Source organism: Paralichthys olivaceus, chromosome 12 (genome assembly GCF_024713975.1).
Source record: "Paralichthys olivaceus isolate ysfri-2021 chromosome 12, ASM2471397v2, whole genome shotgun sequence".
Lineage (NCBI taxonomy): Eukaryota > Metazoa > Chordata > Actinopteri > Pleuronectiformes > Paralichthyidae > Paralichthys > Paralichthys olivaceus.
In genome coordinates, this window is record NC_091104.1 from 13,922,177 (window position 1) to 13,947,332 (window position 25,156).

The following is a 25,156-nucleotide window of genomic DNA, read 5'->3' on the forward strand; positions in this document are numbered from 1 at the left end:
GTGTGTGTGTGTGAGAGAGAGAGAGTAAGTTTCACTGTTTTGAGCCAGTATCTCCAACAGACAGTACCATCTTTGTTACACAATGCATTCCCCCTGCTATCTTGAGTTAGTCTGGGCAGCTCCCGCTCTTACCATTCATGATAGAATTGCTGAGGTTATTAACCGATTACACATTCTCCATCAGATTAGGAAGGCTGTACTGGCCCGCTCCCTCTGTGGGAATTAGCGCAACACATTTCTCTTCACGCCGTGTCCTACAATGACACCTCACAGCACCCCATCATGGACGCTTGTTATTGCCAGGCAAGCTAAAAACGGCTTTTAGCTGTTTTGAAAGCGTGTGTGTTTCTGTGAGATATGAGGGAAGGTGGGTGAGTGTCTCTATTTTTTCCTCCTTTTCTAGGAGTTCAGGTACATGCCACATAGAGCGGCTGTCTTCTTCCTCACTAAGACGCACTCTGTTATTCACACAAGATTTCTGTGTTGTTCAGTGATTTAGTTTTAATTTAACAGGCTAAACTGAGAACATCTCCTGGCACATAAGCTGCATTTAAATTAGAGAGAGGATACCTGACCCAGGTTCAGACAAAAAATGTGAATTGTTATTCAGGTTCAAGTCAATTGGCTGGGCAGAGTTTTTACACAGCACATGTCTGTAGTCTGGGAAAACAAGCTATATGTGAGTAAGGGACAGCGTGCAGCTAAAATAACTGCAATGGGCTCGGAGCAGGTTTGCACGCAAAGAACAGAATGCTTTTTGGGTTCGGGTCGGGCTTGGTTGATTTTTTCTCTGCTCAGATTGTTTAGTCAAAAGAAATTTCACATTTTATTTTTATTGATGGAAAATGGCAAAAAGAAAGCACCTACAGTCATATTGTTTATAATATATTATATTTTTCTAATACTCTGTGTACTACTATGGCCTGCTGTGCTTTAGTGAGCTTTACAAAGAGGAGAGAAGAGGAAGAGCTCGCTGACTTGTGACTGAGATGCAGGGCGACAGTTGACCTATAAGGGGCTGACTCACCCCCACGTTCACTTCACCACTAATATATTCACTTAGTAACGCTCAGGGGATGTGCAGTTCTGCTGTGAAAAAAACAACTCGTACACACGTATGCATGCTAAAACACGAGGAACCTGTGTGACGTCTGAAACATGTCAGTTATAGAATTAAACAAACAAAAAAAGCTCATTATAACTATTATAATAATAGTATTATCGATGAAAAACACAAGCAGAAGTATGAGCGATATGTGTACACATGCTGTATGTGCATGTATTTATATACACTGCTGAAAAGGAAAGCAAAGACAAATAGCTATCCCTTTCTCAAACAGACAGACAGTTAGAAGAAGGGGCCTGAGGTTCTAAGAGGCCAGTCAAGTGCTCATCTATCGCTCTAGGGACAGAAAGACAGAATAACTCATCCAGAGCAAAAACAAAAGGGGATGTAAAGAGCCTCATATCATAAGAAAGAGGAAGAAAAGAGCAAGCACGGAGACAGAAAAAGATATACAGACAGGCCAGAGTCTTATCAGCTGAAGATTAGCTCATGAGATAAGGCCTCTAGGCAAGGCGTTGTATTTAGCCTGTTTGAGGCTTCCTGTCATCATCATTAAGGGTGCTTCTGCGATGGCCACTGCGGAAAACAGAACAGCCATTTGGAAAGACACCCAGTGAGGAGGGAGATAAAGAAAGACAGGACTGTTGGTCAAAAACAAGATGATGGCTATATTAAGTCTAATGAACAGTGTAAGCACAATACCATGCTGTGGTGAATGCACTTGTATCCAGATCTAGTGTGTAGCTAGATCTGCCAGTTTTATTTTCAAAAATAATTGTGGTTAAAGTGTGGATATGAGGTTTCCACTATACTTAAACATGGTAAAGATATAGAATGAAGAAGTGTAGTGACATTTTTTCCAGCATTACAAAATATAGAGATCCTTCATGTGCAAAAAATACAACTACAGCCTTCTGAATAAAATGATTCTTGTACAGCTGTCACTCCTGAATACTATACAAGTCACATGTAACACTTAACTGCCATATAGAAGAAAAGAGGAAGGTATTGCCTATTGTCCGCTGAAAACCAAACAGCTAATGAGACAGCAGCTAGCCTGGGAGATGGGAGGAGGGAGGTTTGTCTACTAGATCTAGCTGGCTGACTGGTTGACAGTAACTGTCTGTGACACTTTCCTGCCGTAGGAGCTGTGGGTGCTAGTGTATTGTGACAGAGTGCAACCTTTAAAGGCCAACGACTGATGCACAACAGCACCCAAACCCAGCGCTTCAGCCGGCGTCGACCCTCCTCCTCTTGTCTGTGTTGAGCGCGTCAAACAGCGTCCGTGACCACACACATACAAAAGGCATAAACACTCACATGTACACGCACACACATACACACTCATACAGAGAGAAAAAGAAAAGAAAGAAATAATTTCCCTTTACTGCTCAAATAAAGGTGTCCTTCTATTTTCTCTTGTACAGCTTTTAGGAAATTATCCTTTCTTGAATCAGGTCACTGCTATAATACAGACGTCATTATCAATTACAAAAAAGTTGCCTATTAGTGTGGCACTTACAGGCACTGGCAGTCACAGCGCACTGATGCCGAGCCCAGAGAAAATCCTCTACTGCCACCTGATGGTCAAAATACTTGCATCTCACTTACAACTTGCATATCTCACAGAGAAAAGGCAAGTAATGTTGTTATTTCATTAACCCCAACACAGATTATGTTGTTGTGTTCTGGTTTATTGATCTCCTTAGTGAGCGTTTAGTGTTTTATTGTTAAAAGCTGGGTCCCTTGGCCAGACGATTAATCTAATTTATCTTTTGTTAAACCTGCTCTCATTTGGTCAAATGTGTGGCCCAAGTTCAAATGACAAGGGATGGAAAGACAAAAAAAAGAGGGAGGGAAAGTGAGACACAATAAAAGAAAGAAAGAAAATATACACAGATGTTTGTAAGAAGCCTGTACATCTAGTAGATCAGATTAGCTACGAATAACTTATTTTATCTGTGTGTGTGTGTGTGTGTAGGTGTGTTTGTGTGTATACCTCTCATAAATGGTCTTGAGAGCGACCTGGTCAGACACTCCGTCAGTCTCCTCCAGGAACAGAATGATCCATGACGTCCTGTAAGGCCACTCCTCTGTCAGGTTGATCCATGACGCCAGCCGATCCCAGTTGAAAATGATCTGATTGGCTCGCAACAGACGACCTGTCAAAAAAGAAAAAATATATACATATATATTACATGTGTGTATATATGTGTGTGAATACACAAAAACCCACAGCACAAACCAATCAGCTATGGATGCTTGTAGGCTAGAATAAATGAAGGCTTAACAACTTTGGTGCTAATGTAGAGAGTGATTTATTTCTTACCTGTGATAGAAACAATGTTGAGCAGCCTCCTCATGGTCTGTGGGCTAATGTCACTGAACCAGTCTTCAGTCACCAGCAGCTTGGTGAGGTCAAATGACATCTGTCTGGTGATGGTTCTCTGCATCTGGCGACGTCTGTATGTGTCCTTGATGAGTACAAAGGGGACAGTTAGTCTAGTTAGCATAATATTGGAAATGACTGTCTGTTTTTCAGCATCAAATCACTGAAATTCGATGCTGAAAAATTTGGGGAATGAGTCAGAATTGTACTGTTATATAATAAAATGGGAGAAATTCTTCAGAGAACCAACAAAACCGGTATAAAAACATGAAAAGACAAACAGGAGCCCAGGATCTAAAAACCTGCAGCCACAGGAAACCTTTATCAGAAACATACTCTCAAGAAGTCTTAAAATTTGATCTCTGATGACAAACTGAAACGAAAATACCACAATATTTCCCTGACCTTGGCTGAATTTTGAGATTGTATACACGTGTGCATCATTTCAGGGTCAACTTGTGATCTTAAGGCATGTGATCATGAGACCTCATCTATAAAAATATTAGATGGATAGCAAACTCGACGTTTGATAGCACTTTAATAGATGCCGTCCAGTTATACATTGCTGGGTCTGTTTTATTCTTCTAGTGCATCAAGATAACCCAGCAAAGGTCTACAATTAAAGTACAGAGCTAAAGTCTGAGACCACTTTTCCATTCTGGGAAAAAGAGAAACTGTATGTGAAGTGGTGTGAGTAAAACCAAGTAATATTTTCTTCTTTTTTTCTCACACTCAGCCCATTCCATATCATGTCCTCGTGAGCAAAACATGTAATTCTGTGTGACTGCAAATAAAAATCAAAGAGCCATAGTCCAGAGCTGAACACTCATGACACACAGGCGAGCTATTGACACAGATCTACCGGAGAACATCTGTGATGATATCAGACAGCTGCTGTGGTCATGAGCCAAGATGAGGCTTTTGGTTGACTTTGAAGTCGTAACACCAGTCTCATGACCTCTTTCACAGAGAGATGAAACATATGGCCACCACTCAGCCCGTCCTGAAAAGGTCTATCAGACCGTACATATCGTACAGTCAGCCTCAGTGGCCTGACTCTACAATATGTATTGATTTTTTTCTGCAGGTCTAAAGCTTTACTGCTACTTTTACATTTATTTGCTCACTGGTTCTTCTTCTCCCCACTGACACATTGGTCAGTCATTGAGGTTAATAAAATATCTAAATTTAGGGAAGACGAAAATACTGAATGCCAAGTTCTAGATGATAATCTTTTTCCTAGTAAACAAGATTTGTTTAATTCCGATAAATGGAAATTAGATGGTGGAGATACTCATAATGTCATCCACGACTTGAGAAGCCACATGAAAATGGAGAGGCACTAATTGATTTTCCCCTCCTGCCCTCATTTGAAGCTCCACTTGTAGAGAGAGGACCCTCCTGCCAAGAGCGAGCTAGTGGCGGAGGGCAAGTAAACAGAGCACACTGCCCTGTAATAAAAAGGGCAGACACCAATAATTGACGGTACAAGATAAACCCGAGGTACAAACAAATGTCAAACAAACAAACAAACAAGAGAGGGAGGCGGGAAGGAAGGAAGGGGGAGTTAGTGGGATGGTCCCGCAGGGAGGGTAGGAAAGCATCAGCGACAGCAGCAGAGTCACTTAGCCTCCTGCCAGCAGACCTGGTGCCAGTGTTTTGTCACAGGGACCCACTGCTGCTAGGCCTTGTCATTAGGCTGTGGCAACGCAGCAGGAAGGATAAACAGCCATTACATCAATTAAACCAGGAACCTTGGCCGCACACCGAGCACCTCTCTCGCTTTTTTCATCTCTGTGTGTCTCCCTCTGTCCTCTGGACTCTGAGATGCCTGCCAACACCACGCATGTACTGAGCAGCCCCTTCAGGAAGGAGGCTGAGGAGAGAGACAGCAGCCAGGGGTTTCTCAGGCAGCTTCTCTCACCCAGAGTGTTTTCTATCCAAGTTGTGGTGAACTAACAGCATTTTAATTTTGTTTTCATTCATGTGGGGACATCCATCATTAATGTCCACCGTGTTGTGAAAACGTCTGTCTCCATTTGAGTTTCTGTATGAAAATGTTCTTTTGTTGGACTTTTGTTTGGTTTTATGAAGTGGGGGGGTATGAACTGTGTCTATTTCGGGTGGCAATTACAATATACTAAGCTTGATATTTTGGTCTTACTATAAACCTACTCTTGGATTTTGTTTCAAGCATTGCCTGTTTATAACTCCTATTGATTCCACTGCCATCTCAGCATCTCTTTTTGACTTTCCTCTCCCATAGTTTTTTGTTAATTTGTCATGGGTCTTCCTTAGCGTCTGTTCTTCTACCTTTAATATTGATGTCGGCTATATAGATCAAATACATAATGGGGTCAGGAACCACTAACACGGAGCCATAAACACCTACAAAACATTGTACAATCTATACAAATAAAAATTAACTTCAATATGCCATTACCCTGCGATTAAGGGCATTCTTGCTGCCAAACTTGGCCTGGTCTTGGCCCAAGGTGGTCTGTGACATCTTCCTGTCCAAGTCGTCATGCCATCCTGAAGAGAGAGAAATAGGATATGACAAAGAGAATGACAGCTGACATGCTTGTGAATGTATATACATATATACATATATATAAGCCATTGTCCTTTACCTTCAGCAGGCAATGTCTCTCCATTGCTGGGGGCTGCCATGCAAAGCTTTTTAGAGGTGCTGAGGCCCCTGCTGTTTAGGAACACTGGAAGGTGGACGATGTTCCTCATGTAGTCGTGGCCGTTGATGTTGGAGTCTCTCAGCACACTGTTGAGGTTTTGGTTGATGGCTTTTATGATGATATGGGGATCGCTGGCAAAGATGGAGATAAAGGGGCCTTTGGAGAATAGTACCCTCACCTGCAACAAGAAATGAACCAGGAGTTTGTGAGTGAAGGATGTAGTTCATGTGGACTTAATTTGATTGAGCCAAAAAAAAAAGAAGAAGGAATTTAAGGTCAACAGAACCCTCAAAATGGAGGGTTTATAATCTAATCAACAACATGACAACAAAAGCTTGCTGTGGTGCTTAAACTTAATAAGTCCTGTGAGAGCTGACTGTCCGCAGCACATGGTTTTGGGGATTTCCACTTGGCTAACTAAGGGACACAGTCCAAGTGTCACAGGACATCGCTTTGTGCTACATGCGGACACGGTTTGTTAAAACTCGGCCAGCGCCCTCGGGCTCGTCCCACAGGATGATAAACCTCTGTCTCTACAGCCGCCTTTCAGCACAATCAACTAAGGCGCCATCACATGATTTCTGCATCTTTAATGTACAGTGTCTGGTAAGAAAAGTATGCAGACCGAAAACAGATTAATTTTTAATTTGTGCAAACTACTAAAAATTGATTTCTGAGGATACTTTGATGTCTGAACTGAAAATGGTTTCAGAGTGATGGGGAGGTGCTTGAGAAGATGAGAAGATTAGATTAGCACGCAGGAGGTTGCCATGCTTTCTGGGATTACTTCACCAAATAATAACATTATATTACAGCAGCTGGAAGGAAGGATCTAAACATGGAGGTGAGATGAGGCAGCGAGGAGCACCAGGGGGCTGCACTGCTGCAGAGATGTGTGGGCTCTGAGGTGAAAGAGCTTGTGGCAGCTGTTTTACAACAGTGGGTTCCATGGTTTAAATTTAATTGACAGACAGATGTTGAGCATGTTAATTCTTTCACATTAACTTGTTTACAGTCTGCACAAGTGAAAACACACACCGTGTCCAACATTTGCAGCACTTTGTCCTGTTCACAGGCATCCAGGCCATCGATGATGACGGCCATTCGCGTCTGGTTCTGGGTGAAACCATCAATGGTCTTGGCCATTTTTGACATTAGTTCCACCTCGTTCTTCAGAACCTGGTGAGAGATGGAAAAAAAATGAATGGCTCAAGTGACCATAATTAACAAATTCAATTTTGCTTGAGCTATGACAACAGCATGTCAAAGGATGTCCAACCGTTCATGATTAGGTTCTGAATAAAGTGCATTTGTCTACCTTCATAAATCCTTCACTCTTGAGTCTGTGCAGGTTGTTGGCAGCACTGTGCAGGCGCTTCCTCTGGGAGTTCAGGACGGAATCTGCCACTTGCCACCAGGTCCTGCAGTTGAGCAGTAAAGCCAGACCCACAACGCTGGCCATAGCTATCAGCACTGAATTTACTGTCAAGTTCCCAGGGTCCACCTGCAAAATAAAAGGATTCAAATTGAATACTTGAGCACCCAATGACCTAGTGGTTAAAAGACAGCACTGTTTTAATGCAGGGTCCCCAGCTTATTGATCTAACCTACCTTAAAGATGACCAGCAGGGCCATACCGGTGATCAGGCAGCCTAGTGCCAAGGCAAACAGCACGAAGGAGGGAACGCAACAAGTTTTCTTCCACTTTTTTCCTGGAGGATGAGGGGCAAAACAACCCTTTTTCTTTAATTTTCTACAAAGAGCAGCATAAGCTTAAACATAGAATGAGGTGGAGAATGAGAAAAACATGTCTGAGGCACTGCTTTTACTGTGTTTACAAGTTTCATTATGTTTAAAAGAGTCATTTTACCAACAATCTAATTCTATTTTGGTTTCACTGTTGGCACAAACTGCACAGCAACTACTTTATACTGATTACACCTCAAAACCACCATTTTGTATTTCACTTTATCAGTCGTAGATATTAGATTGATGTTATGTGAGCTGATTATTTTTTTAATTTCAACAGTAAAATAAGACTGTGTGTGCAGGCTAAACATTGATACATGACATCTGAAACCAAAGACAGTGACGTCACCTTGGATCTCATCGTTCTTGAAAACCCTGAAGAGTCTTGTGGCCATGAAGCCAAACTCCCTCTCACAGGCATCTGAGAGCGTGGCAATCATCTCAGCCATGGACGTCTCTCCTCCAACGCTGGATAAGCGATTATAATCCGTGAACAAGAATCTGTGTGACATTGGACATAGAGAGAGGTGGGAAATTGATTATTTTCTATAAAAACAACCTCATATTGACTTTAATAGCTCATAATGAATGTAGAGTGGTAAGATGTTTTGTCTCGGACGTGGGAAGCTGATCTTTTAATATTCCAGCAGAAATAAAGTGAAGTGAAGTGAAGTGACTTGAGTATATTTGTGTCTGTCCTTGTCACCTGACAGGCAAGGCACGGGTCGTCTGCTCAGGAAGCTCAGGCGGGTTGACAAACATTAGTTTGAGTAGCAGCTCCAGGTAGCCAACCTGGCGAGCGAGACGGGTGCTGATGACCCACGCCCAGTTCCAACTTTCCCTCTCACGGCGACTTCCAAAGTACACCAGCGCTGGAGATGGGAGAAGGGGTCGTCAATTAATCAGTTCATTTAGCTTTTTATTGAGGTGTCAGTGCTATAAAATATAATTTCATTACTATCATGGTTTAAGCTCTTAAATATGAGCGAGTTATTTTCTCTTAAAAATCAACAATGTAAATTCAAAAGCTCAACACATCATGTTTGATATTGGTTGTACAATGGCTCCCTCTAGTGAGCAAATCAGTTTCAAAAGTATCATGAATAAAAGGTTAATTCTGTTTAAATGGAAATGTAATGCATATCTATAATGTTATTTTCTAAGCAATCTGAAGATCACTCTAAATTAGTTCCTTACACTTAGGTTGAGGACACAAAAGCATTGATTTGGGGATGAGATTATAGAAGACACACATGATGTATGACAATGTGTGTTTGTTACATATATTAAATAAAACTACCAGAACAATCTAAAAATAGGTATGAACGTGTCCATTTGCAGCATCCCCAAATTAAAACTAAATTTCCTCAAACATCACTACTGCAGCGTCACATCTTCTGTCCTCTCACCAAAGAAGATGTAGAGCAGGGCGAGGAGGCTGAGGGAGACAGCGATCGCCAGCTTCGGATCAACAGTGAAGCCCAGGACCACAGCTACCGAGCCACAGAGTAGGAGGGTGAGGAAGACCACCAGCCAGGAAAACTGGAACAATGGCTCTATCTGCTGGCCAGCAAATGTCTTCATCTCGTCTAATGAATACAAAGGAAGAGAAAAAAGTACCATGTGAGATGTTTCACCCAAGTGAACGGAGATGAAAACACAAGGATATTAAGGAATGTGTAAACAAACTCTTAAATTGTTACAGAGGGATTGAAGGAAAGACATGTTTCTAAATGCCCTTACTTTTCCTGTTTTCTTACTTACCCTCCAGTTTCTTAAGAAGGAAAGACTTGCCGCTGCCCCACTGAGCATACAATCCAACACAGATCGGTGGCTGCATGGTGGGCTCGCTCAGGATGTCTGCTAGAGCGCTGCTATACAGGTCATAACCCAACATGTCTCCGTCTGACTCTGATGGAGAGAGGTGCTCTGAGAGAGAATAAAAGAAAGGCAAAGAGGAAGAAGAGAAAATATAAAGTTGAAGAGTTTAATATTCTCTTTTTTCTTTTTGTCACACAATCTTTTCTAAATGACAAGAAGAAATTTGCTCATACTGGCTCCAAATATCTGAGTGAGGATGCTTTTCTGGTGGGTGCAGTCGATGTTGTACGGGGTCTCTCCAGCTTTGTTGGGGCGGTAAAGCAGGCGGCCGTCTTTAGGGTTCCTCAAAAGCAGCTCGGCCAATTTCCGGCTCCGACCTCGGATGGCAATGTGGAGCGGCGTGTCTGCTTTCTGTGCGAAGAGAAAGAGAATGGACTGATTCACTGAACAACTGAAGCTTCAGATCAATAAAACTACACACAATTGAGGTTTTCTGTACAAACATGATCTGTGTGCAATTGCGTACCTTGTCGACTGCAGACACTTTGCCTCCTTTATCCAGCAGCAGCTCCACAATTTCTATGTTCCGCATCTTTGTGGCTTTGATAAGTGGGGTCTCTCCCTCCTAAAACAAAAACAAAATGTCTTATCACATTCATTATGAAATGTATTTATGTGTATTCCTATATGCATTGGATCTTTAAATGTATAATGTATCAACACTAAAAAATATACATCTTCAGAGTAGTATTCCTGCATCTTTGGTCAACAATTTTCTTTATTTTACAGACACAGCATTTTTCTGACAGCATACTTTAATTAATATAGTGAATGGAAATATTGTAATAATTGATCAAAATAGAGTTTATGAGAAATCGAGACAAATGACGTGAGAAACATGACACGTGAGAAGTGACTATCAAAAAATCTAAATGAGGGAAAAGAGTAGATTAACCTGTTTACTCCTGATTGTGTCTTACCTTTGTGCAGCTCTCTGTGTCAGGGTTACACTGCAGGATGTCTCTCACCATGGTCGCATTGCCTTTCTCCACTGCCCAGTAGAGGGCAGTTTTTCCATCCTGGTGTTGAAAGGACAAGGCAAATACTAGCTTGTTTAACTTGGAAAAAGTAAACAGTGTCAGGAATTCATATAAGTGTGCCACGTTGTGCCTATTACTACAGGAGAAGTACATTTGTGCACATGGATTTCACTTCACTTGAACAAAGAACAATAGAGATACATGAACAGTATTGAGCAGCAGTGTGATATTTCACACAGAACACAGAGAAGGCCTGCTGCTTGTATTTAAACATCAGTAAGAAATCTATATTTGAGGGAGAGGATTCCCACCTGGCCCCTGACGTCAATATCAGCGTATTTGTTCAGCAGAGCTCGGACTATCTCCACATGACCTCCTCGTACTGCTCCGATCAGCATCGTCTCCCCACTCTGACAGAGAGACAGAAAGCAAAAACAGACAGAGACAAACATGAGTTATATTTCATTCACACAAACCGTTTTATGACATCCTGCATGTTTCAAACAGCCGCACGTTAAGCTGCAGTGAGGAGGCCTCACCCTGTCTGGGATATTGACGTAGGTGCCAGCGTCCAGCAGGTCCTGTACGATCTCAGTGTGTCCCTCCTTGGCAGCAATGGCCAGGGCTGTGTTGCCGTCCTTGTCCGTCATGTTGACATTTGGGTTCCTCTTCAGCAGCTCCTTCACAACTTCTGTGTAGCCGCCTTTCACGGCCACAATCAGAGCTGTCATTGAATTCTGGGAAATAAAAGAAAGGGCTCATTTGCACATAAAAGGATCTTCCTAACCCTGACATTTCTCACATGTTTTTCTCTACCTGACAGTGTGTCAAGATTTTGGTTGGTGTTTGAATGTTCAAGTGACAGATGTTCAATCATTTACTGCTGATCAGGACAAACTGTATTTCCCACATGTTGTCAGTTTATCTCCGCAGCTCTGGGAGACACGACGGGCCTAATGACAATTTATTATTGACATCTCATTTAGCAAGCCCAATAATTCATATATTTTTCCAGGCGCTAGAGTCTCTTAATCACATATGAATTAATTGCTCTGAAACATTAGCTACCACAGTTCCATCTGATTATTGATGTTACATATCAAACCATCACATCGTTCACTTTGTGTTGGCACAGATGCGACACGACTCGAAGGAGAACAGATGTGCTGCGTCATAGGTGCAATCAATTATTTAATATTGCAGTTTACTGACACATTTGTGGCGCTTGGCAGCGTTAGATCTTGATTGTGAGAAAACCATACTAGCGAGAACAGACAGGGTTTGTGTGTCCTTACAGTGACCCCAAGACAAAATGAAACCTGGTCACCAGTTAATGTACCTGGTCACAATCAACAACCACTCACATATTCATAAATGTCAGTTCCATAAATCTGCCTAATATTTTTAAACAAGATCCATGAATTATTTCCTTAGAAATTGTTGAAAATTAAAAAAAAAAGCCCAATCTCACAATGTTAAAGAAAGTATCCACACCAAAATTGAAAGGCTTCTTTCTTGGCCTATGGCCCATCCTTTCACCTCATTTCCTTGAAATACACTGTGCAGTTTTTGCATAGATAAGCAAACAAACAAACAAGCAAACCTTTGCAAAGGTAACCAATTTTTTTTACAAATTTTTCCAGACTTCAAACTTTACAAACCTTCTGGTCATATTTTAGAATTCTGTCATTAAAAGCTGCAATCACAATCAAAGTATCTATATAACTCTACATGAATGGTCTTTTGCTTCTATTATAAATCATTATGTTAACTAAAATCCCAAACTGGAGTCCTATGAAAACTGGTTGCTACTGACTCACAGGATAGTTAAAGACATATGTAGTTGACTTACGGCTCCTTCCTGGTCCACATCAGCTCCATTTGCCAGAAGGTGCATCACACTGTCATAGTGGCCCTTCCTGGCGGCCCAAATTAAAGGAGTGGTGCCATACTGTGACGTTAAGAAGAAAAAATTACACAAAACATGAGAAACCAGTGTCAGGAGAGGATGTAGTCAAAAAGCTTGAGAATTTTAAATCATTTTTAAAGCGACATTGATAAATATAGGCAGAGGGGGAGAGGACTTGAGAGCTAGGGTTGAATCTTCTAAGTTTATACCACTAAGTACATCTTCTGTGTGATTAAAAGGAAGCGAATGATGAACATCTTTCAGTATGTGGTTACCTTGTCTGAGCAGTTGACCTTGGCTCCGTGCTGCAGCAGGAGATGGACGATCTCGGCGTGGCCGCGACCGGCCGCCCAGATTATAGGGTAGACGCTGTACTATAGGGCAAGAGAACAGGATTGAAGTCAGCAACTAATGATCAGTGTCACACTGACACTTTTGGCCAAGTGACATGAGGAAAACAGCAGATACCCCGTCACCAAGCATCACGCTATGCAAGTGAGGAGCAGGGCTGTGTTCATATTCATGTTAATCTAAAATTAGGTTTACTGAGATTTACAACTCGTGTTTTTGAGTTTATAGCATAACATAGGAGTTATGTTGGTTTAACAATCAGATCATACACATGATGTAAAAAAATCTGACATGGGATTATCAACCTTTCCTGTTTGACAGAAATTCAATGCAGCTTTCAATGTAGAGATAAACTACAGATACCAACGATGATAGAGAAAATACAGTGTGTCCGGTCTCAGTACCTGACCAGTGATGTTCGGGTTAGCTCCTTTTTCCAACAGCAGATGGGCCACATCTGTACTACCTTTATAGGCTGCCCACATGAGAGCAGTCCAACCCCCCTGAGAGGAAAACACATACACAGATAAGTTGAATAAAAATGATGAGGATTGGACGAGATCATACATTACATGTAATAATACAAGCATCATCAGCCCAATTTCCCGCAATAAATTACAAGCCTGGAACCTAAACCTTTGGTTTTTTATGTTTTGGCTGCGAGTCTGACTCTCCATGTGGTGAAATATAGGACAGTGTGAATAAAGGGGGTCCCAACTTCACTTTTAGTGTGAAGATCAGTGTAAGGGCAACACAAGTATTACATGCTAAGTTGGTCAATTCTAAGTGGATCTTTGTGGTAGGAAAATGTGCTATATCCAGCTGTTGTGACACATTTTCCAGTGAGTGAGCAGTGTCCATGCTGTGGTTTATTATAACCCCACTGTGATGACTGGCTGTGATCTTTCCTGGGAAGCTTACACCCGCCCCACAAGGCGATGACTCTGTTAATGTCCTGAGTCACTTGCATAATGTTACAGAGGCTCAGTGTTTAAAATCAGCTCTACATGTGATATATCACGCCAATGTGCAACCTTTTAGTGCTAATACAAAATTTGAATGCATCTTTTATGCTACTTGCTAATGGATAACGCTTATTGGAAATGCTCCTAGGAATACACAGTGCTTTCCCAAACATGCTTGGTGCCAGGTAATAAATATTTGTATCTCCTGTTCCCAATGCTCTACTCATACACACAATTGCTCCTGAAGACAACTGTCTGCCTCTGACAGCTCTGTATCCAGTTACTAAATCATATCACTGCTCCATGCGAAGACCACCAGAGCTCAGTAAATGGGATTACTACTAGAGAGAAGCCATCAAACAGAAAGTAATTTCATTTTATGTCCATTTCAAGGACAATGGATCATCCTGTCCGACCAGCACTGGGGTCATCACCCCACGCAGAAACCATTAATGTACATAAAATCAAGGCTTCATGACTTTATTACATTTCAAATTGTAGACGCCTAGATTTTAAAAGTCGCTCACAGTACGAGTACGAGCAGACTGTTAATCAACCTCTGATTGATCATCTTTTCCCTAAACATGAATTGTGACATAATTGCACTGAGAATATATTAATATCCCTTTAGGTTTTTTCCTTTTTCTCCCAAATATTGTTACCTAATTCACCTTTTGGTTTTTGCTACTTTTGACTCTGTTAATATGATAAATGCTAACACATATCAATACAACATATGTAACACACGAATAGTGAAGAAGTAAAGACCAAGGTTAGGATCAGGTTAAGAGGCAAAGACACCTAACAGTAAACACCAGTACATATTTTACAGGAAAATAAACAACTTTTGATGAGTTACTCTAAAGTTAAAACTAAATCTTTTTTCCCATGACATTACCCAGATCTTGTCTCCACCTGCGTTCTTACCATGTCTCGATGTTCCAGGTTGGCATTGTTCTCCAACAGTTCCCTCACCACCTCAATGTGGCCCTCTTTAGCCGCCGAGATCAACGCCGTCCAGCAGTCCTGCACACACAGACAACCGTTTACCGTGGGAACTCCCATCAGACTCCACATCCAGTTGGACTGACGCTTGTCCGAGCTCTACATGGACACATCCTGGGTAACGGTAACAGCACTGTACCTACCAGCTGGTCATACCAGGTGCTCATAGGAACACAATGTTGCATGGACAGAGCTGAACGTGACAGACGAGAGCAACCACAACCTGTTGTGCTTCTCCTTCCTCCTTTGCGTAAGAGCAAGCGCAGGTTTGAGTGTGCCGTGTATAATAGTAGGTTACATGTACGTGAGATGTTAATGAGAGGTGTGTGCGTGTGTGGGGGGGCTCGCTTCTGGAGACACAGGGTGTTGGCCAACCAGTGGATCCTGTCATTTAGTCAAAAGAGTGAAGGTAAAATAACGTAATAAGTTGTCATTATGGCTCATGAGGGCTGTTAATAGATGAGGACTTAGCCTGAGTGTGGTGAGTTCAGCAAGATAGAAAATCACCCACGTCTGTTGTCAAGCGGATGATGTGGTTAAGATGACCGCATTGTTTTTCACCTGTGCCTGGACTCTGACGCCCTCTGTATATCTCACCAGCGCCACATGTACCTCTGTGTGGATGTGTGCGCTCTTATGAGGCAGTTTGGGATTTCTTTGTGTGCGCGTATGCATGCTTACCACATCATCCAAGTTCACGTTGGCTCCTCTCCTAATGAGCTCTTGTACTATCTCCAGATTGCCCTGCTCAGCTGCCACCATCAGGGGAGTCTGTCCATTCTGAAATAAGGAGAGAGAGAGAGAAAGAACACAAACTGTGATGAGGATTAAAACAAGCTAATTAACTGCACTGTTTTCTCTGTAACCCACTGAGAACTCACTGGGAAAAAAATGACAGATGGTGATGCTGTTTGATGACTGAACTCTAATCCTGTACAACATCCACATGATCAATCCCTGGATGAGATACGGCCTACGTGTTGCTTTTTTCATTAGTCAGTTTCAACCTCAGGATATGGGAATCATCAACACATCTCAAAACTAATAATGTGCTTGTCTCAATAATTCCAGAACAAATTACAGCCCGTCTGAGCCTGTTCACTTCAACTGAATAAAGACATATTTAGAGGACCATGACTGTTACATGGATTATACAAGGACTGTAGAAGGAAACTCCACACAGAAGGTCTCTAGAAGAACCAGGGATTGAACCCAGAACGTTTTAGCTGTGAAACTATAGTCCACCAATATTCACGATCATTTTCAGTAAAATCATCATTCAGTTTCACAATGGATGTACAGTAATTCTCCTTTCCCCACACAACACCTATCACGTGATCTTTAAGAGAGTTTGTTCGCTGCATGCTGAACCCCGTAAAGTAAACATCCAGAGAAAACAGAGGGGGGTTGTGCTGACTTACATCGCTCCTACTGTCCACATCTCTGAACTTGTCCAAATGTGCTTTGATGGCAGCCAGGTTCTCCTCCTCCACGTAGCTGAACAGAGTCTGGACAGCCAGGGAGGTCATCTTCAGGGAGGTAGTGGTATCCATGGCTCGCTTCTAAACGCCTGTACACCACTGTAGAGCGAGAGAAAAGCAGGTTAACTTTCACAGTTAGTCACAGAACAACGACACATATCTATGTAGCCAGCACAGCACAGGCTGGTACTGCCACACAGCTGAATGACTCTACTAAGAGAAAAACAGAGAAGTTAAAATCTGACATGGAAAGCAGGGTGTGGTGTTTCTTTGAAATGATGCTGTGGAATAAACAAATGTCCAAACTCAAGTCAGACGCACAAACACAGACAAACACAAAACACAGGCTGGATCTCTTTTAGTTGACCCAGGTATAATAAATTAAAAAAGGAAAAGAGGGTGTCATATTTTTAAAAAGAGATGAAACTCACAGAAAGAATACACATCTGCTGTTTAGATGTAGACTTGCTGAATAAACAGGTCTGTGTGTGACGTATATTTGTGTGTTAGTTCCTTATGAAGTGTTTCCTTCTTTTTTTTTCTTCTTCTTTTTAAAAGTTAAAGAGTGCAATTTTGTTGTTATATTTACAAATCACAATTTGCCTCAATCTTTCAAAAGATGCACCGTTCTCTGTCCTTAACTCTACCTAGGATGAGGAAAAACTGCCCAAACCATAAAAACACAGAAACCCCAGGGAGAGTCACAAGTGATGGATCCTGAGGTTTGCAGTACATGTTGCATGTTACAGAGCAAATAAACAAAATAACAATATTTAAAACATTCGTGAGAAAAGACAGTGACTAGCATAAAGACTTATCCCTCCAGGATGTTTAAACTCCGGTTACATCAGGACAATGCTCTGGACATTACACACTCATTAAAGGAGCTAACGGGGCACTCAGTTCAGTCTGGTTAAGTTCTGTCTGCCCGCTCATGCTGAAAACATGAACTGAAATTAGTCTGCTCAGTATAATGAAGGCAGAGGGATCACAAGAAAGTGCAGCGACTCATCAAATACCACTGAAGAAAAACAATACCCAACAACTTTCCTCCTCTGAAGAACTAATGACTCGGACAATTGATGCTCTCGACTGCGCACTCCAATTACAGCGAGGCCGACTTCAGTTCCGACCTCCTCCACTGCCTTAAATTGGACTTTGTGAAACTTGTGTACACTAAACAGGATTAGTGCTTTTTTTAATGAATGGACGCACAATAGGTGCACAGCTGCACAGTATTTTAATGCAACTGCTTCAAAAATGATGGAAAAGAGCAGTAAGACACAGTTAGGTAACTATCTGCGTCTGACAAATCGATGCTGACAGTGGACTTCTGGGAGATTATTTATAATTAGGCTGCACCTTAAAGGAATTCTTTTAAACCAGACAGAGATGAGCATGTTTGTCTCTTTACTGAATCATTTAAAACCCATTTTCTTCAGGCAGTTTTTCTTTAATTACAGCAAAAGTTGGGCAATAAAGTTTGAGTTAATCGGACTCATTCTGGATTTTTATTTTAAACTACTCCAAATCTACACTGTAAATATACATTTGAAATATGATAGATTTTTTCATTAAGATCTATGACTTTTTCTCTGGGCGAGCTGTGACAATGCCCAATAAAAAAAATGTATTTGGATCTCTACCAAATTGCACACACTCTCACATTAAATATCAGAACTCGAGCATGCCAGATTTTTTCAATCAAGACACTGAATTATTCGATGAGAAATCATTCTTGGCCCCACCCTTCCACCAACTTTCAATAAAATGGTTTAGTAATTTTTTCTTGATCCTTCTGACAAACAAAAAGCAATGAAAAATGGCCTCTATGGCTGAGGTAAAAAAAAGCTCCCATTATTATTATATGTAGAGTATACACTGAAAAGAAAAGCCCTGGAAATGTTGTTTGCCTTTGTTGTATCTGGGATTCAGTCGATCGATAAGAAACTCATTAATGATTCATCAAGTTGGGCTCTTCCATCATGGTCGGCTTCCTTCCTGCCACAATTACATCAAATGAATCGGCTGCGTTGATTGTGAGTTGTCCTGGAAACAGGTTACACATAAGGACTATCAAACACACTGCTCAGTATTTCACCATAATCCCTGAGGCGAGCAGCTCAGGCTCAGGTCAATAAATACTTAAATGTCACATGCCTGTGAGGCTGCCAGTACAAAGGCCTAAAACAGTCAGTTCACTTCAGTCACATCCAAAGCTGCCAATCAACGACTATCAACACATTTCTCTCTTTTTTCCCAACTCTGACCCTGTTTCTTCAGTCAGACACCACCTATAGCTCTTCTTCCATATCACAGTGTCACACACAAATGGGGAAAAAAATCCTTTGTTTACAGTGAAGCCTGTTGACACACCCTCCTCAGCTCCTTGTCTCCCTGCACAATGGGTGGAAGATAACGCCACACAAGAACCAATCAGTAAAGATGTATCTCTCTCTCGGTTGAGCTATGATCAAATGGGAGTTCACACACATATCTTTTAAACACAACACACACACACATCCTGTAAATCCAGCAGAGAAAACACACCTACAGAAGCAGCAACAAATGATTAAAGCCACTAGAGGAGACATGGGATGTGCTCTCTGGAAGAACAAGGTTAAAAGAAGAATCTCTTACCTCAGTGCAGGGTGAAACTTATATTTGGCTATTTAACACCAATCTGTATCCCTCGCTCACTCACACACTGTATCAACAAGCACTGCCAGGCTCACGCTCAGCATCCCCCCTTCACTCAAGACTGAATATTGAATGAGGGGGGCTGGCCTACGCCCATCTCCTCCCAACACAATAGACACACGCACCCAGATTTTCTATTCATTACATGCACTGGCTCAGTACCAGTAATACAGATAAAAGGGGAGAGCAGATTATTGTGTCGGCCTAATGTGGGTGATCTAATTTAATGAGCGATACAATAAAGTAACATTAGGGTGATATTAATGTGGAGCTATCACTGGCACAGATTAGTACTGTAGTCACTTGAGTGTGTTTAAATGACTTAATTGCTCATCAGTTAAAGGAAAAAATATGAAGCTGGTCATGGTTTTCTGTGGTTTTTCTTCAAAAATCCACTAGTATCAGCCATCTTTACCTTCTGGGTTGGGTGGAAAAATCTTGACCGAATCAATATATTCATCTAAAACCACTGATATATATAAATACTTTGAATTTATTAACCAATAGTGTAGGGCTGCAACAAAAAATAAAATATATTACATAGTATCCCCTGGGAAAACAGTGAAAATGTTGAATAACTCTCTATCTGGACACAAATACTCACACTTGAAAAGTCGTAACTAGAAATTGTTTGACATTTTTGATACCGCAAACTATTAGATTTTGTAAAATTATTTTAGAGGAGGTTGTTTGTGCTTTCAGACATTTACACTTTTTTCTCAGGGAATCCTTCATGGATCCTGATGACAAAAATCAGGCATATGTTTATGGAACTGATATCCATGTGAATGAGGGAGATTATTTCTCTCCACAGTCACTAAAGTGCTGCTCAGTGTGGGAACTATTAGGTTTCTCTATAATTTTGAAGGGCTCAACCCTACTTTGTAAAGTGCCTCATGATAATGTATATCATGATTTGGCGGTAAACAAATAAAACTGAATTGAAGCAACATTACGAGGCATCCCCTTCTTTTTCCAGCACTCCCATTAAAACACTAAAATAAATATAAAAACATTTGTCACATAAGCACAAATAAATCATAGAGCAAACCGCGATCCCTGGTTTCACCTCACCTCAGTATCAGATCTGGTATTTAAGTAAAAACACAAACCACTGGATATCATCGGAAAAACTGAAATGCAGCACTAGTCAGCTGAGCTGTTATCTGAACACACAACATGTTGGCAGCCTGAAGCTGAAGAAGCAACACTGGATAGCATCTCTAAATTTAACCAGTCAGCTCTTCCTGTCATGTGAAACTGCTGAGGATTCAACTTCGACACACGCTCGAATACACACATGTTCACATCTCCAATAAGAGAAAACGAAGCTGGACTGTTTAGAAAAGTTTAAACTGTGTGTGTGCACGTGTCTCAGGTTAGCAGGGGGGTCTGGCTCTTACTTTGGAAAGTGTTACCCGAGTAAACCTGCAACTTAAAACGGATCCCTGGTTACAGGAGCTGCAGGAGAGTGAAGGTCTGACAAACACACAAAACAGCCAGAGCACAGTGTCATCCAACAATTTCAGATTTCATCAACAGCGGGAGACGCGAAGACAAACAGCCCCCGTCGAGTGCTTGTCTTCGGGTTGTCAGCAAGTACACATCTGGATGACGCACATGCATCACATGGCTCCAAACGTCGCTACACACGTAAAGAGAACTTAAATAAACTTTGTTATTTTCGACTTTATGGCAGACAGAGTCTCACGTTCATGTTACAAGCAAAGTGACTTCCTGTGTTCAGTCCCGTCACAACAACAAAACAAGCTAGCTGAGCAGGCTAACGTTAGCTCAGCGAGGCTAGCTCCCCAACAGGTCCTCCTTCTCCTTTGTCACGTTTAAAAGTGAGAGAAAACTAGAAAAAACCAGGTGCAGTCAACAGATGAAATCTTCTTACCCAGGCTGAGCTGCTCTGTGGCCGTATTTAAATCCCCCAGACCGGGGAATGTGGTTAAATGTGCCACTTTCTCACGTCATACTGTGGATCTGAGTTTTACACAGCAGCGCTGACCTACTGCTACAGGGAAGCTCCGCCCACTACTACCTCTGGTTACACACACACACACACACACACACACACACACACACACACACACACGCGCACACACACACACACACACACACACACACACACACACGAAAAGCCATCACAGTAAAAAAAGTTGCTTACACACATTGATACACTCAGTGATAATGATGTAAAAATACAGAATTCAGATTTGTATGATTTTTGTTTATGAGTATTACATAATACATTGGGTCAATAACACTTACTCAAGAAGTTTTTTTGATTTGATCCATTTCGTATCAGGGTACTGCTTCATTAAATAAGTCTTAAAAGATTGTCAAGGATTTAAATACCACAACAAACTACTCCACCACCTGTTATGTTGTTATTATGAACAACAGCTGATGTGTCTGAAGTTGAGAAGCAAGGGACGTGTGCTGAGATTTTTTAATACTTTCTGCAGTCTTCAGGTTCCTGTCACACTCACATAAATGTACTTTATACTGCGTTTAAAGCTTTGGAGGGGTTAAATATGTATTGGGCTGAATAATTTGAATTATGATAAATTAAACTTTTTTTCCTTAAATGATAACAATATGAAAATGTGAATGCCTATGTCATTTTTCTCCCTTGTGTTTGCAGTGTGAGGTTAACTTCTGTAAAGTATGTTATTAAAAGAATATCTTGAAGTTTAAACAGCCTAGACCAGGGATTTTACATACAGCAGGAAAGCTACAAGAACAATTTGGTATTCACTATTAATGCTATTTAATTTTCAGTCACAGCAATTACTCTACCAATATTAATTTTCCAGTATTGGAAAAAAAAAAACATATTTTCAAACCATCACTTTAGTGTTTAAAAATAATTTCTCTTTATTTTGCCACATAAATCAGAATTTTAATGTACTGTTATACAAATCTTTCAATAAATTTCCTTCTGACACAAAAATAACCGTTATGTTACACAGGCGCACACTCACACACTACATGGACACATGCCCACACATACTCACACAGGCACACATGCCTCCATACGCACAAGACAAAATGCGCCGCTCATGATTTGGCACTTTGGACATGTGGAGCAGTTTGCATTGATCTGCTGGTTTGGGTGGCCATGCAGTGCAATAATCGCTATGTTTGTAGAATGACATCCCTTTCCCTTAAGTGGGCCGCACTCGCCGACACGGAGCCCAGGCTACAAATATAGATAACGCTAGACCACATCTACATGTACAGATCACATGAATACTGGTACATACGTACGCACACGCACACACACAGAGTTATGGCAGGAATATGCAATGTTAGAAAGACTGAAAAAAGAATGAAGAGGTCCATATTTCAAAGCTCACCACTGCTGCTTTGTTATTATTTTACATAACACAAATGCACGAAACCAACTAAATATACTGACAGGTTTTTAAAAAAGAAAAACATATGCACAACTTCAAGGTGTTTATGATATTGTGGGCTTAGAATCCCCAGACTATTTCCTTCTCTAACAGATACGTAAAAATGTGACATTTGACTGTTTGAACAACAGTTTGGTGCATTTGACATCGCGTTCTCCGCACCACATTTTCTTCACCCAACCCCTGAAAGTGTCTCATGAACTGCTGAGTGCTGTGAAGAGTAACCTGGATGAAGTGGAAGGCTGAAGGTGAGCCATGGACCGAAAACAACATGAGGAACCAGTGTCTCTTACACCATACAGTAAATGCACCCTGAAACATCCCCTAATCTAACATAAGAGCACACAATATGAAATAAGACCATGAAACTACAGTTGGTCTATGTCTTTGACTTTTGTACAATAAAATGTCACATACATAAATAACCAGATTTCCTCGCAGACAAATGCAAATTGCACATATGGCTGCAGACATTATTTAAAGCCTGAATACATTAACTGTGCATCAATTTGGAAACTTAATTTCTTTACATTCAATTGGTTTTTAATAATTAATGCTACAACATCTTACTACAATAAATTAGTCTTGAGAAAATGTGGTAATCTGATTTAGATTTCTGGTGCGCCTCTCAGATTTAAGAGTTTAAAAATAGATTTTAACTGTAAGGTGTAAGTGTTTAGCAGTGATGTTAATCCACTGTTTTACCAATTATATAATTTTATTATTTAGACTTGCACTGATAAATACTTTTTGAGACTTACAGTTTCACAGAGGCATTTGAACACAGAGGAAACCTGTTGTGTGAAAATGATGAACACATTAAATTAAAAAAACAGCAAACACCTGAACCCATAGTCAGAAATCTTAAAAAAAAAGTTTTCTAAATCACGACAGGTTAATAAACTCCCTTTGAAACACACATTTGTCTGATTGGAGTGTAGACAAAAAAAAGCGGCAGATATGAATAATATTAAAAAGAAACCAAAATCCATTTTTAGACTTCCCAATGCTGGAGATGGATGAAATTTGGATTGCACAGTCAATTTATCCCAGAAGAAAACAATAAAAACAAAACATTAAAGAATGGATTTCAAATCGTCACAAAAATCCAAATACAAAACACGTACAATGCGAATTCTTCTCCAATAAAGATTTTAAAAAAAGACACAGATCAGACGATGTTTTGAGGATCCTAAGGCCTGTTTGAAATTGGCAGCTGATGATAAAGAATTATGTTTCTTTTACATGAACACATTTTGCTGTTTCAACCTAACAGAGGCTTGTATCCAGACAATGACAAAAACCCTCCACATACTGCACTTCTACTGCATCTGTGTAACCCAACACCACAGCACTGCATTCAGGCTCCTGCAGCGTGCCGTCATGGCCGAGTACATAGAGGGTTTAAGGCAGCTTGGAAGTCTTCAATTCCACTCATGTAATGCAAAGTTACCACTATCACTCATTAGTTTACACTGTGGCCATTGTTACATCCTGGTCTCTTGTCCATGTCAGAAGTGTGATTGCTGTCGTCCTTGCTACAGGAAGTCTCGACAGGACGTTGTGTTTTCTGTCTGTTAGGATTCTCAGAGCGTCCGATATTTGGTTCTTTGTCAAGTAAACAGACTCGCCGCGCTCCAGTCTCTCAGTGGTCTCTAGTTCGTCTCAGTGTTTCTGCTTCTGTAGGGACTGTGCATCGCAACCCCAAGCCTCATGTGGCTTTGGCTTTCTGGTTGCAGTTGTTGTCTGTGCTGTTGTGCTCCACCTGGTTGTCCTGTAGGCCGTCCTTCTGCTCTTTGGCCTGCCGGCGTCTCGATCTGACGGGCAGGGCCAGTACCACCAGCAGACACAGAAGGTGTAAGCAGAAATAGCAGGACCTGCACAGACAGAGCACAGTGAGAATTATCACAACACAAATCAATATCAGTGTTTGTAGAAGAACGAAACAAGAAAACCAGAGCAAAAAAGGAATTATTAGTTAGTTGTTGGTGTTAGGCTACTGAAGTGACTCCACGGCCCTGTTCACACCTGTCATTAAAATGCATCCTGAATGTCTCCTCTGACAACTTGTGATCGGATCTCATTTCCTCACTCCATATGCAAATAAACAGCTACGTCATTCGTTTTTACCCAGTCTGAGTTTACAAATGTGACCCGGGACGCATTTGCGTTAAAACAGCAAAAGCAATATTGCCACATGTCCCGAACGACCTGGGACTGTGGTCTGAGGGATCGGATCTCAGGATACATTAAGGATCATCTGTAAGCGTTCAGACCTGAACTTAGAGCAGTCCAATGAACGGGATCTCGGATTGAAGATGTTGATCTGTCAGCTTGTCAGTCCACCACTTTGGTTCAGACTGAAACAGTATCAGCTACTGGATATCATTTAGATTAATGGTGATTAATCTAAATGTGTTAAAGAACAAACTACTCACCTAAATATAAAAAAACCTCAACCATTTCCAGACTAGACAGTTTTGCTTATTATGTAACTGACCAAACTGAAACCCACAGATATCATTTCACAGTGTCAGGTTTATATCTCCCTTCTGTCAT

At 41.1% G+C, this 25,156-nt stretch overlaps 2 protein-coding genes across 9 annotated transcripts in view; both read right to left on the reverse strand.

Annotated features, from left to right (window-relative positions):
* Nucleotides 1-21,214, reverse strand: part of kidins220a (kinase D-interacting substrate 220a) — a 43,285-nt gene extending 22,071 nt beyond the window's left edge. For 6 of the 8 annotated variants that reach the window (XM_069536298.1, XM_069536297.1, XM_069536295.1 and 3 more), the window contains exons 1-23: nt 21,070-21,214; nt 16,410-16,568; nt 15,670-15,768; nt 14,911-15,009; nt 13,423-13,521; nt 12,943-13,041; nt 12,611-12,709; nt 11,298-11,495; nt 11,070-11,168; nt 10,699-10,797; nt 10,245-10,343; nt 9,952-10,129; nt 9,662-9,826; nt 9,307-9,486; nt 8,604-8,769; nt 8,247-8,398; nt 7,760-7,860; nt 7,467-7,652; nt 7,187-7,327; nt 6,089-6,326; nt 5,899-5,990; nt 3,396-3,540; nt 3,066-3,228 (exon numbers count right to left, since the gene is read on the reverse strand). In XM_069536298.1, the coding sequence (XP_069392399.1) occupies nt 3,066-3,228; nt 3,396-3,540; nt 5,899-5,990; nt 6,089-6,326; nt 7,187-7,327; nt 7,467-7,652; nt 7,760-7,860; nt 8,247-8,398; nt 8,604-8,769; nt 9,307-9,486; nt 9,662-9,826; nt 9,952-10,129; nt 10,245-10,343; nt 10,699-10,797; nt 11,070-11,168; nt 11,298-11,495; nt 12,611-12,709; nt 12,943-13,041; nt 13,423-13,521; nt 14,911-15,009; nt 15,670-15,768; nt 16,410-16,541 (3,029 nt within the window). In that variant the 5' untranslated portion in view covers nt 16,542-16,568; nt 21,070-21,214. Of the gene's footprint in view, nt 1-3,065; nt 3,229-3,395; nt 3,541-5,898; nt 5,991-6,088; nt 6,327-7,186; nt 7,328-7,466; nt 7,653-7,759; nt 7,861-8,246; nt 8,399-8,603; nt 8,770-9,306; nt 9,487-9,661; nt 9,827-9,951; nt 10,130-10,244; nt 10,344-10,698; nt 10,798-11,069; nt 11,169-11,297; nt 11,496-12,610; nt 12,710-12,942; nt 13,042-13,422; nt 13,522-14,910; nt 15,010-15,669; nt 15,769-16,409; nt 16,569-19,109; nt 19,230-21,069 lie in introns of those variants that run through there. The other 2 variants (XM_069536296.1, XM_069536292.1) reach the window with 1 other exon arrangement.
* Nucleotides 21,215-22,030: 816 nt separating this feature from the next.
* The window catches only part of mboat2a (membrane bound O-acyltransferase domain containing 2a), a 39,312-nt gene continuing 36,186 nt past the window's right edge, over nt 22,031-25,156 (reverse strand). The window contains exon 13 of the mRNA XM_020085195.2: nt 22,031-24,474. Within this exon, the coding sequence (XP_019940754.2) occupies nt 24,309-24,474 (166 nt within the window). The 3' untranslated portion in view covers nt 22,031-24,308. The remainder of the gene's footprint in view (nt 24,475-25,156) is intronic.